Source organism: Phaethon lepturus, unplaced genomic scaffold, assembly GCF_000687285.1.
Source record: "Phaethon lepturus isolate BGI_N335 unplaced genomic scaffold, ASM68728v1 scaffold17741, whole genome shotgun sequence".
In the NCBI taxonomy this organism is placed as follows: domain Eukaryota; kingdom Metazoa; phylum Chordata; class Aves; order Phaethontiformes; family Phaethontidae; genus Phaethon; species Phaethon lepturus.
This window is the reverse complement of record NW_010517182.1, coordinates 2,280-16,812: the sequence shown is the minus strand read 5'-3', so window position 1 is coordinate 16,812 and position 14,533 is coordinate 2,280. Positions and strand designations below refer to the sequence as shown.

The 14,533-nt window shown below is 44.6% G+C and overlaps 1 protein-coding gene across 1 annotated transcript in view; it reads right to left on the bottom strand.

Annotated features, from left to right (window-relative positions):
- CASZ1 (castor zinc finger 1) overlaps positions 1–14,168 on the bottom strand; it is a 32,320-nt gene extending 18,152 nt beyond the window's left edge. Inside the window, exons 1-7 of the mRNA XM_010296313.1 lie at positions 13,914–14,168; positions 11,687–11,851; positions 8,944–9,116; positions 7,342–8,210; positions 5,224–5,368; positions 3,942–4,005; positions 1,222–1,382 (exon numbers count right to left, since the gene is read on the bottom strand). Coding sequence (XP_010294615.1) covers positions 1,222–1,382; positions 3,942–4,005; positions 5,224–5,368; positions 7,342–8,210; positions 8,944–9,116; positions 11,687–11,851; positions 13,914–14,168 — 1,832 coding nt within the window. The remainder of the gene's footprint in view (positions 1–1,221; positions 1,383–3,941; positions 4,006–5,223; positions 5,369–7,341; positions 8,211–8,943; positions 9,117–11,686; positions 11,852–13,913) is intronic.
- Positions 14,169–14,533: the final 365 nt, after the last annotated feature.

Sequence of the window (14,533 nt, the reverse complement as noted above, 5' to 3'; positions counted from 1 at the left end):
AGCAAGGTAGCACAATTGTGAGCTGCATATATGGGGGCAGGAAGCTTGTTACATCTGGTGTTGACACAGGAATGGCAGCCCAATTCTGCACCCATTCAGGGAACAGCAAGAACGACACCAGCAACAACATGCTCAGCAGGCTGAGGTGACTAGTTTACAAAGCCAGATTAAAAGAAGTAAATAAGCTTGGTTAAATGGTATGCTAAAAGTCTGTGACTATCTGAAGGGGGTGAACTCCCAATTGCGGAGAGGAACTATCTGCTGTGGTTCAAGGGGATCTAACCAGGAGAACTGCAACAAAATTACAAAAAGGGAAATTCAGACAGCATACCATGAAAAAAATCATGACAGTTAAACATATTAGGTGGTAGAAAAATGCTCTCAGAGACAAGAAAATAGTCACACTGTTTGGCATAATTAAAACTAGGCTGGACAAAATACAAATAGACTGCAGGGAAGGATCTCACACTGGCCAGGGGCAGATGGACTTGAAGACTTTCTAGTCTTCTCCGTTGAAGTCTGTGATTTACAAAGTGTCCACAGGCATTTGGAGGCAACTATCTTGTGTCAGAGCACAAACCCATGTGTCTGCCTGGGTGTATCTGTGTATGCTCAAAGCATGTGTCTGGCTGGGCATGTATGTGCATGTGTCTGTGTGTGGGTGAGTTTTGTATCTGTTCCATTTTCCTTTCAAGCCTCCTCGTCTACAACAAAACCAGCAGAAACCACCCCAGTTCCCATACCCCTTATACTCCTTATTTTGTTTCAGTGGCCTGCTCCTATGATCAGAGGAAATGCCACAGCAAGCATTTTAAGGCTTCTGTGATCTGTGCGTAGTAACTGAACATGGTCCAACAGACGTTCAGTGCTAAGAGCAAGCTGCAGTGGGTCCCCTGGACTTGCAGACTGGGGACATAAAGAGGAGCCCAAGAGGAAGTCTAGGCTAACAGTACTATGTGAAAATCCGTGCTTGTAGTTGCCTCTCAAGATCCCTTTGCAAAATAATTCTGTGTGGACAGGTATTTCTTATAGGACATTAACAACTACTGCAGCCAGCCGGGACTGAGGACTAAAAGCACTCCGGAAGGTGATCAGCGTATCACAGAATTAGGCCTTTAAATTCAAAGGAACTCTGCATTCAAGTGTGAACTAACGAGCCAGACACTTTGCAAAAGAAGTAGTTTTTTTTTTCCTCTATTCCCAGTTCTGTGCTCTCCTTACCGGCGCAGGTACATCTTCCATGGCTCAGAGAGCTTCTCCTGGACAAGTGCCTTCACTGCCTTGCCCAGGTACTGTGTTGGCTCTCCAGCCCCAGCCTGGCTGCCATCTCCTTCTGTCTTAATGTTCCGCAGGTTGCCAAGGCTGGCACTGGTCTTGGACATCTGGAACAAGAACATAGACACTGCATCAAGCCCAGCACACAGCCATGGACCTGCCACGTCTGGATACCCTCAGGACTGTCTCACAGAAACCTGTATCTTCAAAGATTAATAGAGAAAACAAGAAGTCTGCACAGGCTGCCTCAACTGCATCAGCAAAACTTGGTAACACTCTTCTGCATCCTCCACCCAATTATCACAAAGTACTTGGGTGCCCATCTAATATTCATGGCTTTTGTGTAAAGTAATGAAGCATGTCTATTTTAAACACGGGGAAACTGAGGTGAAGAGAGACATATCTTACTTGAGTATGTAAAAGGTGGGCAGGCTTCAATATTAATACAAAATGCTGGTCTCTTAGTACAGAGCTAGTGATAAGAACAGGTAAGCTCTAGTTCATTTAGAATCATCCCAGCCATGAGGATGTGTCCTTTGAAGTGACTATCGGGTATGTTTGGGGGTGGCGGGGGGAAATCTCATTCAGCTGGGGAAAAATTCTAGCTCCATTTAAGTTCCTGGAAAATTCTTACTAACTTCAATAGAGAAATTATGTCACTTTCTGTGCTAAATGGACATATCCTCCATAAAGCAGGACTTGGGACTCACGATGTGCCTTGTGTGAAAGGCCTCCATTAGATTCTACACAGAGAAGGTTTAGAACTACAGGCTTACGAAGTGTAGGACAGAAAAAAAAATAAGTTACTCAAGAGTGCTTGGAGAGAAAATTTTCTTTCATAATAAATGCACAATTTCCCAGACCCTTTCTTGCTTTGTTGTGCTCTCAATTACCTCCAGTAAAAACAGGGAAACTCACAGCATGAGTAAAATGCAGGATTGGGCCCAATACTTGCATTATAAACTCCACCCACTTGAGGATCTCAAAGCCCTTTATAAATATCAGTTAATTAAACCTGACAGCCCCCCTAAATAAACTGCAATACACTACAGGAACCCTGGCTATTTGAGGCTCTCTTAATGCCCCCTGAAGGTAAAGCTGCTGCTGCTATGGGGAGACTGGAACTCTTCATGGCTGGAGTCAGAAATTCAGGTTGTCTTTTTCCATTGGTGTTTGTTGGGCATTCAATTTCTGTAAAGAGTTCTTTTTCCTACACAAATAATGAAGGATTCCTCCAGGAACAGAAATTGTGTGCAGCAAGAGGAAGAAGCAAGCATGATGTATTCCTGAGCACACTGAGCTTGATTCTGCAATCCTTCGTCTTGGAATAGGCTCCTTCAAATCAGTGGGCTCTGTTCTTTGCTAGTTTATGTCAACAGTTAATCCCATTCCTTCGTTAAAAAAGAACAAACCTGAAGAATTCTTATTTTGTACCTGTGCTACACTTATTTTGCACAACATAAAGAATCTTACGCAGAGCTGCACACAAATGCTTATTTCTAAGCATATGCTTAAATCTCCCATTCTCCTGGAGATTTTCAAGTGAAGTATCTATTGAAATGGAATTTCTCTGAACTGGGGCCTTCAGAATGACTCAGGACCCCAGACAGCAGACTTACTAAATACATTTACTCACTAGAGAAAGAGCTGCATATTTGGAATTGCTAAAGGGACAATACACAGGAACAAATAAGAAATTAAGTTTAAAAGGGAACATCAAAAACCCAGTGTAACAGCCACCCAATGGAGGAGAAAAGTGGCGTAAGGATAAACACAGAAATTAAACAATACAGGGAAAAAAAGAGTGATTAAAAAAGAGAGAAAGGAGGCAAGAGAATCCCAGGCAAAGTCACTTTGCCCTCTCTTGAGGGCTATATGGCCTTGATGCATGTAACGCCCAGAGCCACGGGGATGGCAATAGTTATGCCTGTAAAACCTATCACACAGTAGAACATTAAAGCATGGCTCAAAGGCTGCCCTGATCTCTACTGCAGTTGTATACAACAGCAAAATTAATCTTGGTACAGTAGAATTTATCATGTGAAAGGGAAATATATATTTGAGATGATGTATAATTTAAGGAAAAAGTAAGGAAAAAGAAACCGTGCATTATCTAAAATAAATATTCTCGAATATGGTAAAGGGGGCTCTGTTGGACACCATTACTCACACCAGAAAGACAGAAATTGATGATTTTGGCTCAAAACTTTTAATTTTTTTTTTCTCCTTCGCTTTCATAAAAACAAATTATTCTCCTCCCCCTCCCACAATGAAAGAAAATGTTTTTAAGTAAATAAACAAAATGAGTAACTATAAAAAGAGAGCGAGAGAGAAGTTGCCAGGTTCTGGAAATAAAAATGGGAAGGAAGGGGCGGGGGGGGGAATCTTTCAGAGCCCTCCTCTGTCTAGAAAGGATGGGGAAAAAAAAAAAAAAGGTGTCAGAGGCTGCAATATATTTCTTCAGCCAGTTCATTAAATTAATTCGTAAGCAGTGGCTCTGAAATTATACCCGATGAAAAATGGTCTCAAAATTTAAATGGTACAAACTCATCTTATTAGAGGCAAAACATTAAAAAACAAACGCATCTCTTCCCCCCCTCCCCGCCATCGCAGCTTTAATTTCTCTTGGTGGGGGGAATGAAAGGCGTTTGATGGATGGCTCTTACCTTATTCATAAGCGAGGATAAAAGAGATGAATTTGCCGAGACTGTGTGGCCATTTGATTCATTACTGGAACACACAAACCAACAGGGTTTAGTTAAGATGTGCACAGGGACTGTGAGCACTGAGATTAATCCTTCTCCCTTCAAGCTGCCTCACTCCTCACCTGCTACATCCGGAGGAAGAGAATGATGCCCACCCTCCCCTGGGCAAGCCAAACTCTTTTACTTGTGATAACCAAGATAGAGAGAAAGAGGGTCCCAGGTCTGCAGAATATAGTTCTTCCAGCTATTAAACAGTCCAGACCTCTTTCTCAGTGTCCCCACCATCACACTTTTTTATTAGCTGACTCACAACCCACCTCATGTTCTACTCCTCCGTTCCATCAGAACTTTCAAAAATAAGCCACAGAACCAGGGGGGTTGACCGAGACTCTTACTGCCAGGGACACAGGCCCTCTCGGCAGCAGAGAAGGCAAGGGAGCAATCCTTATGGCCACAGCTAAGCATGCTGAAAAGCAACCTTACTATTTCATATGCAGCAGTAATAGTTCTAGTTGACCACCAAGTGCTGGAGTCCCAAACTGAGGCTTGTTTAAACCAAGTATGGAAAGAAATGTATACAAAGGTCAAAGTGGAGTGGGCTCACTTATCCCCAGTACCAGTTCCTCTGCAGTTTTTCCACACAGGACAACCCCCAAACACTCCTATTCTCAGTAGAGATGCTGGACAAATGGAACACACGCCAATTTGAGGTATGTGCATTCACATCTGCACAAGTGCAAAGATTCATTGTCATAACCATAGATTAGCACATGCCAGACCCAGGCCAGAGTTAGCCTGACACCCACTTGTTTTGTGTGTCCAATTTCTCTGGAAGGTGCCTCTCTCAGACCTGATTCAATGCCCTATTACATCAGTGCAAATGCTCCTGCTAAAAGCGTGCTCAAGTGTGGCATTGGAGCAGCCTTCGATCAGCTCTTGATGACAATGGCAGGAATATCTAAGTGAAAGTAGGAGCTTTGCTAGCAGCTCAGAGGGCAGCACAAGAGGTGGGGCTCTTGTCAAAGAGTCAGTAGGTGCTTGTGAGCCTAAAAAAACACCTGGAGAACATACACTTGAGGGGCAGTAGAGAGAGCCTCCCTGCCTCTAGTTTGGGGGCGTCCAACTCGGACATGAAGTTGCCTTTCATCGACATGTTGTGTCCTCTCATATTACAGGTGCGGAAGCTTCTCAGAGCTTGATGCTGGAAAAGAGCTAAGTGTGCCTGCCCGCGCACTTCTCTCACCCATGATCCTTGACACTCAGGTCCAAGCTGTGCTCCTGCAAGGAGTCCTGACTGGTGGCAGATGATGATCCCATGGCCTCCACAGGTTCCTGCTTCACCTGAACTGGATTGAACCGTCCAGGAGCTGCTGGTTGTCCATTCCCTGCTTGAGAAAAGACACCAAAATTAAATGCAAAATTAAATTTAAAACATAGGTCTAAAATGAGGTTAGAGTGGCAAATAAGTAAGTTAAATCACTAGCACCGGTGCATAAATGGAAAAAGCAAAGTGTGGGGGGAGGGAAGTGCTGGGATTGCTGGTCAGCATTTATTGCCAAGCTGACATGATGGGTTCTGACGTCCACTCCAGCGTGGAAATTCTTCAAGTGATAATTATTGCAAAATTATGTCAAAGTTGTCCAGGCTATGGGCCCTTTAAAGGAGAAGGGCGGAAGGAGCGTGGGGGAGACCTGATTCTCTGCACAAACTGTCATAACTAATTTGCGGGGCTGCCTCTTAAGCGTTTATTAAAGACTCTGTTAATGCTGAGGCAATGTGGCAGCTTTCGACTGCTAGTCAAGCCCCCTTTCTCGTCCCCAATCCCAGCGTTGCCGTAGCGACAGCGATGTCCCACCACTGCGCGTGCCCAGCAGGAGCATCTGCCCTGTCAGGGCTATCAAAGGTGACAGCCAATGGGATTGGTTCAAACTGCGCGACCTCTTGCCACCGCCATCATGTTGTCCCCACAAAAAGGGGCAATTCTTCTTTTTTGGGAGGAGGTTTAGTGCTGAGCCCATGAAAGAAAAATTAAAGGAAGGGAAGAACAAGGAAAGGGGGGAAAATGAAAGAACAAATTAAAGAAAAAATTAGGAAGAACAGCAAAGAAAAAAGGAGGGAAAAAAGTTGCTGACAGGAACATGTCTGCAGAGCTTTTTTCCACAATCCCCAAGTGACTAAAATATTAATTTACCCTCCGGCAGTACAGCTGACGGCGAGCTGCTTCTCAGACAGCAAGTGGCATTTTATTAAAAAATAAAGGAAAATAGTTCCCTCAATGACCTTTCTCTGCTTTAGGAAACAATTTTTCAAATAATAATTTTAAAAGTATGTGAAAGTTCCCCTCCCTCTTTAATCAGATCACTTTGTCCTACTCCCTCGTTTGCTCTGGGGTAGAAGGGAACATCAGCAGCACTCATACCCATGGGCCAGCAGCCTGCTCTGGCTGTTCCATGCCCTGGGGAAGGAGGCTGTTGGGCAGCCCAATGCCAATGGTGTGCTGCCAGGCAAAGACTCCCCTTCCAAGACCCCACACTGCCCACCATGAGCTGACCACGTGCAGCAAGAGATTGTGAAGGCACCCTCTGCCCTTGAGGGCGGCCCACGTCTCTGCGGGCAGGGCTGGGCACAGGCAACTACCTGTCTCGGTGGCAGCAGGAAGAGTTCCAGGCTGCCCCAGGGGACTTCTCATTCCCATCTTTTACCTCTCTCACGGTGCCGCTGCCCCTTGCAGCTCAGGGAGCTTCAGTGACAGAGAAACACAGCTTTCAAGAACTGAACAGGAGAAAGGTCCAGTTTGTGGACTGTACCAACACTACCCACAGCTGGGACAACACAGCTGGAGCACAGAACCAACCCCCAGATCAGAAAAACAACTGGCAATGAGCTACAGGATCAACACCACTAGGCCCAGCTAAAACTGGGTACAGCCCACACAACAGGGCTTAGACTGCTCTAAGGCCTGCAAGTATTGGCCAAGCTTTTTCTTTTGAAATTTCTATTGAAATGTAAAGTACAGTGCCTCTCTCTTTTCAGCCTACAACAAACCAAGCAATAATACACATGGCAACACTCTTCCTTCAGATCTGGCAAAAGCCTACTCCATTTGTGGGCAAAGCTTGTGTTTCCCACCTCTCTTCTGGCCACATGGGTGTAGCCAGGCTCCAGAGGAAACCATGCCAAGACTGCCCTCTTCAAGGGTTAACCGGACACGAATAAATTTATTCTCCCATTTATGTTCCTTCACTACCTCTTCCCCACCTCCAGTCCCATGCACAACTGGGTGGCTTCCCATTCACTCCAGGTCATCAGGCACTGCTCTTCCTCCCACCACTAACTAGCATAACTGATGAGGGTAACTCACCTGCTTCAAGTGCCACAGAGGGCTTGAGTGCAGCTGCTGCCAGCCGGGCCATCATAGGCGAGATTAATCCCTTGCTAGCAGAGATCCTTTCCATTATAGATGCCGCTGGAGCTGGAGAAGAAGTAGCTGTTGGCTCACCAGACCCTGAAATGGCCTGGGATGAGGAATCCGTAGGAGCAGATGATGTTGGATTGGTGCCAGAAGAACCAGCAGTCATCAGATTAGCTGAGCTGGCAGGAAGTGGTGTAGAGACCCGACTGGGGATGATGGGGAAGAAGGATCCAGCTGTTCCAGGAAGTGCTGAGTTGGAGAGTGCCAAGGCCAAGGGTATATTGCTGGGAAGAGCCTGGGAGAGCAGGCCAGAGATCTTGGTGGCTGGTGTCATGCTGTTGGCAGACTTGCTGGCCTGTGAGGAAGCAAGTTCAGCAGCAGAGGAGGGTGCAGCTGGGACTATGAGAGAAACGGAAGACTGTTGACTGGTGGGGGAGGCACTCAGGCTGGAGTTCTTCGAGCTCATAGCGGAGAAGTCAATAAGATCATCATTACTGGACTCCTCTTGCTCGTTATCCTTGGACCCCAGGAGAGAGGCAGGCAGGCCCAGCACTCCTGAGCTCCGGATGTGCCGACGCTCATGTTTGCGTTTATGGGAGGTCATCTGGCTGGTGGAGGTGAAGGTGAAGCCACAGCCTGCCCTTATGCAGTGGAAGTGGTTGGTGGCCTTGCTGTACACACAGCCCTCATACTTGCACTCCTCATACTTGTAGAACTTCTTGAAGCCATCCTTGGCATAGGCATCATCTTTGATGTGGTAGCTCTTGTGCTTCTCAATGTCACACTTGTTCTTGAAGGTGAATGCACACCCAGGTCGCCTGCAAGGGCATCGAGGAGGAGAGGGTGGTTGGCTGTGTGGGCTAGGAGCACAATGCAACTGCTGTCACCTGCCTCCCTCTGGGATAAGGACCTGGGCCAGTATGAGACAATGGCCCTGGTTGCAAAGGGTTATGTGGATTAATCTGTGACAGCAAGGCAAGCAAAAATGCTGCCATGTGAAAGAGCTGGGAAGTTCACTCCACTCTGAGGAACAGCCACAATAACATGGGGATGCAGGCACCCACCACTAAAAGTTCCAATTGAAACAGCAGCTAACGGGGATTAAGGTACAAACCATGCTTTCCTACTCTTCCTGAGAACATGAGAAATCAATAGAAGAGCATTTGTGTACAGAAGGCAGAGTCTGGCCCTGAAAGGGATGAGCTGGCTGACTGTTGGCTGGAGAGAACACTAGCATGGAAGCACCATTAGCAGTATATTAATGGCCTACTTCAGTCAAACTCTGAAGAGCACTGTGATTTCTTCCCAAATTCCTCTAGGATGTATTTTCTAGTGGGTACCCTTTCCTCAGATCACACTCCTGCCTTCAGAGTGGCCTGTGGCAAAACCCTGGAAATCACATCTGCCCTGAAGCATGAGTTCTCTCAAGAGAAGATCACAGCAGGGAAAATCAAGTCCCTGTGTATACTCCTCAATATATGACTTGGCAGAAGGAGGCAAACAGATCACGCAACTTTGAGGCAGGATTCTTCCCCTTCCCTGCTGTCTCACCTGCAGTGAAAGTGAGTGGTTTTCTGCCCATAGAACTGGCATTCCACAGTGCCGCAGTCCTCCGTGGCACGGAACCGCTGAAACCCGTCATTGATGAGCTGCGTGTTCTTTTTGTGAAAGTTCTCATGGGTCATCACATCAGAGGTGCTTGTATAGACCTTGTTACAACCAACCTACCCCAGGCCAAAACAGGGAGTCATCAGCACAGTGTTTTAACAGCCTACCATCATTACCAGCAATAATAAACATATGACCAGCACACACACATTTAATAGTTCCATTTGTGCACTTTTTCTAGGAGTATTAAGTCATCACTTTAATTCCCAATCTAAAGACTGATAGAGCAGTTGGGGGGAAAAAAAACAAACCACAACTCTCTGGGCATGAAACAGTAAGAAAAAAAGGGGAAGATGCAAAGGGATAGAAGACCAGCTACAGATAATCGTGCCTGCTTAGGGAGGCAGTAATAGGGGTTCTTGCTCTTAAGGAGAAAAGAACACTGACAGATGCTGTTACTTTTTGTTATCTTGGAGCGACATGGAACAAAGTAGGACTTTCATCTATTTGGGAAATACAAAACTGAGTGTGAATGAGTTATTTACCTCTTTAGAGCTGTGAGGTAAGGCAGGGTGGTGCAATGTGAGGCCAGTGTTTTGAGCTTGTAATATACAGGTTTCATTCTAGCAAGGCATAAACCCTATGTACAGCTGATCTTAGCAAACTGGTGACTTTTTTTCCCTGTCACTGCTCAAGACTACCACTTCAATAATTTTAAACTTGTGCAGCAAATGGGAATGGTGTGACGAGGATGGAATGCTGAAAACCTGCCTTCCTCTGGGTAAAGCGGGCAACTTTGCCATATTGAGTAAAAAAACACTGGAATCTGAAAACGTCCTCAGCCCTGCTGAGGGAGGATTTTTTTTTTTCCCTTTTCTTCTCTAGCACAACATGTGCCAATGCCTGCACCATCTCAGAAGTGAAGAGAACGAAAACACCACCTCTCAGTTCAGCCCAGGTTGATTCAAACAGGCAATAACAAAACCCATGACAAATACCCAGAAAAAAAAAAAAAAAAAGATCTCCAGCTATTTCCAATATAAAAGAGCCTCTCTCTCTCCCCACACTGACACCTTGAAAAAAGACAGACCCTGTGCGGCATTAAAAAAAAAGAATTAAACAAAAACCTCCTTAGGAATAATTTGCAATGCAGCTCTTGGTGCTAAAGCCTAAAAAAATGTCAGTTTATATAAACAACTAACTGAATTTTATCCACACCAATTATGGACATAAAGAAAAAAACCCTTTAGATGGATGGCAAAAATTCTGCCATTTAAGCAGTATTTTCTTTAATCGGGAGTTTATATTCAGACACCTTTCCTGTAAGACACTGCTTACATGGTCATTATTTTACTGGAACGCAGTGGGCACACGATGGAATTACCCATATATAGTTGTGTAAATGATGGTCTCTATTCTAACTTGGAGTGACTTAAAGCTGTGAAACACTCGTACTCAAAAGAAAAAAAAAAAAATTAAACAAATCCCATCCTGGTCAATTGAAGAAATGAAACAATCCATGTTATGGAAGCAAACAGAAAATGTCCTCAAGAGAAAGTCACATGAAGTTTCCAATTTATCAAAGGTTGTAAGCACATGCTTAAACCAACCCCTACTCAGGACAGTACTTGAGTGCATGCCTAACATTTAAGTATGTGCTTAAGCCCCATTGACTTCAGAAAGCTTACCTGACTTCAAGTTAAACATATGCTGAAGTCTATCCCGGCAAAGCATTTAAGCATGTGATTAAGGCCTTGTGACTTTAACTGGCGTCTTAAACTGTTGGGATAGGGCAGGACGTGAGACCTGAGTTTTCAGTACAGAAAAGCTTTCACCAAGGGTTGCCTGATTATTCTCTTTGTAACTACAGCACATTCTCATGGCAATGGTTTAGGCCACAATTCTAATGAAACAAGTACAAGTCAAACCCTCTAATCTGAAGAATGATCAGGGTAAAACACAAACAATCTGGTGTGTCCGTGTCTAAAAACAGTAAAGGCACCACAGTTACATCTATGCAATAACTCCGACTCTGGTTACGCTGCTGCTGAAGCCTGGCTGGCTCTTGAAACAAAGCTCCCAGACCACTGACAAGTAAACTCCAGTACCACTGGTGAAGGAGATGCAGAACCAGAGGTATTAAGTCTAGATATGTGGCACTGAAGTTTAATTACTTTAGAAATTGATTATGGAGGAAATTAACCCAGTGTTAAAGGGCAGATGTGTCGTAGAAAAGGCTGATTTTAAGGGAGTGACAGATGAGATTTGGGTAGAGGCAGTGCAGTGGCATCGCACAGAGGTCCCTGAATCTCAGAGAATGGGACTTGTTTGAACAAGTGAGGTCCAAGACTGTGAGAAAACCTTGAGACCTGCTTTGCCTCACTGCATGCACAAGGCTTCTAAACACAGAGAACGGTGCTTCTCTTCACCCTTCCCAACACTTGGCAGGGCAACTGCAGTGAGGACAGGGTGCAGACTCTTCAAAGAGATGCCTGAACCAGGAGTGAGCAAGAGGCTATGAATGTCACCCCTTTGCCTCAGGACAGCCCCTTGCTCTCTAACAAGCAAGTGTTGGGCTGCCTGAACTCAAGAATCCTTTCAGTCCACCCCAAAAAGGACACAGCTCAAACAAATGGCTCTTCATTTGCCTTGTGTGCTACCACCTATTCCCCAGTCCAGGTGTTACCTGCATGCAGTGGTAGTGTGTGCTTTTCCCATTCAGGTGGCAGCCATGATAGTACACGCTACAGTCATCCAAGGGGCTGAAGCGCATGAAGCCGTGCTGGAGAGAATTATCACGTTTCTTGTGCATGTTGTAATGCCGAATCACATCCTGTTTACTAGTGAATCTCTGGAGAGATACAGAGACAGACAGTGAGACACACGTGATGGGAGTGGGTGAGTAATCCTGGGGGCAGGGTATTTGTTTTTTGTTGTTGTTAACAAACTTATGGTACCAGGAGTTTAAAGCACAGCGGTAACCACTCCAAGAGAGTCAGATTAAAGAATTGTGTGCATGGATCTTCTTGGTAAAGGGAAAGTATATACACATGAAAAGTTGCAGAGCAAACATGACACCACGGTGATGTCCAGAACACACTCCCTGCAGCTTTAAGACTGCAATTCTTCTAATATAATTTTAGCTGCTACTATCTCAAGAACTGCTATAGTTAGAAAAAAAAACAGTGAACTAAACAGCCTACAAGAGAGTATCCAAGCTTCCAGATCACTCACTGTAGTGGTTAGCAAGACACTGGCTGCCACATTCATGTCAGACTACAAATTGGGAAAAAGACTGCTCTTTTATAGTATCTTCCCATTGTAAGTCTTCTTCCTCCCCCTACAAGGTAGGATGGCTTTATTAGGAGAACAGGGACACAGAACTTTCTTCCAGTCACAGAAAAAGATGGTAGTAGAGCTTAGAGCTAAATCTGTATGACCAGAATATTCTTTTCATCCTCCACCTTGAACTAATGAAGGGGTACCCCACTGTCAGAGCAGGCTAAGTGCCTTTAAAATGAAGCTTTTAATTTCTATTTCCCACAGACATCAATATTTAACAGTGAAGGTGGGAAAGTAAATCTTGATTTTTTTTCAAAAAGAAATCAATATCCATTTATTTTGAGGAGTAATTGAAAAGGCCTGTATTCTAATGTTTAACAACTTTTCTAGTCTCCCTTGTAGGAAACAAATGATTATCACTTCCACTCTTTCTTCCTATAATATCAATCCTGATCGATCTTGTTGGTATTGGCATGGGAATATATGGATATAGATTTCAATAGGAATCCCTTGGAGGCTGGAGGTATGATTTCCCAGGGCGTACATATAGGATTGCTATTGCCAATCATCGTTAATTTGTGCCCACTTATTACAGAGTGTTACTTATTCTAAAATATATCTCAGCCATAAAATAATTTGCATTTTAAAAAGCAGCCTAAATCCTTATTCCCTGCGAGACCAGACAGCTCCTTTGCAAGCAGCTCCCAGACTCCTTAGGAAATAATCATGAGGCCAATCATAATAATAAGTTTTCTGTCTTTCCATCATTTGTGTTTCTCTCTTTCTGGTGCAGAGGTATCTCTGTCACAGTTGGGACAGACTCATCTCAGTTACTAAATGCTGAGCTAGGAAGACCACTATATGCATCCCAGAGACAAACTCTCCTTTGATCAATAGAAACCCACAGTCAAGCTCAGCAGAGCCACATCAACTTCCTACACTGTGGTCAGACTCATTCCTTTGAGACCCAAAGGTCTCCTGGGGTAGAGCTGAAGTTGTCTCTCGTACAGTGGAGGCAAACTCTGGGATTCCCACTTACACACATGCAGCCTGACCACAGAAATGGCAGTGTCAAACTCACAGACCTGGGGAGAGGGTAAACAAACACAGCACGTGACTCGGCTGGCTTGACGTCGCTACCCTGGCAATTCTCCCAGTAATTACAGCACCACACATGCTCCTGCCTCCACGCTTTCCCCACAAATCCCAGAGTGCTGCTGGTCTTATTGGGTGTTTTGTTGCAGATACTGCTGCTACAATGTCACTCGGGCAGCAGGAGGGAGAGAGACAGACTAACAGATCAGCAATCCCTAGTTTCAGTACCACAGAATTTATTCTCTTGGTTTCACTGATGTAAATCTGGAGTAGTTCCCATTGACTTCAGCTGATATATATTCAGCTCTTCGCTATAGTGGTCTGGGTTTGGTTAAATGGTGTTAGATTATGGGTTAAATGGGAACAAAATAGGATTCTAGTAAGTTCAAAATATATCTTGCCCTCTTTCAGAGCAGAAAAGTGAAGAGGCATGTGTTTGCATGGTGGAGGAAAGCACAGGAGGACACACACCTCCCCTAGGTTGTAACCTTTAACATTCAGGAAGCTGTGCTAGTAACTTTTTACCATTCTTTTACCTGGTAGTTGCACTCTGGGTCAAGGCAGTGGTAATGTTCTCGATACTGGTATGCACAGTGTATATGTCCACAGTGCTGACTGCCAGAGAACCTGCAAATATGAGAGGAGGACAGAAGAAAGAAAGGGAGAGAGAATGAAACAGTGTCCTGACAGTAGTGCCTATAAGCAAGGTATTCATCCCACACGTTTATGGCATTAAACCCCATCTCCTTTATCCCCTCCAAGGATGGTGACCCTCCCACCTTCCTCTTCATGTTTGTCACTATTTAAAGATGCTTCTTGAGCAGGATCATTCGGGTCTTGCACACCCCTAATCTGTCTGTCTTTCTCTTTGAAATTCATCTCCATTATCTAAGTTGCTTACTTGGTGAAGAGTAAGAAAGGCGGGTTCCTTGAATTAAATATCATACAATTCTAAAATTCTCATGTGTGAGTTTAGGTACCACAGCAAGAAGTTTCAGAAATCTCCCATGCTAGAAGACGACAAATAAACATCGGTCAAATACGGATTCTAAATTTTAGGTATATGCCCTCCGAAAAGCTCAGGCATTCTTTTGTTTGTACGAGTTATGTCTCAAGACTTTTAATCACAGTATGGTGTCACACTACAGAGGAGATT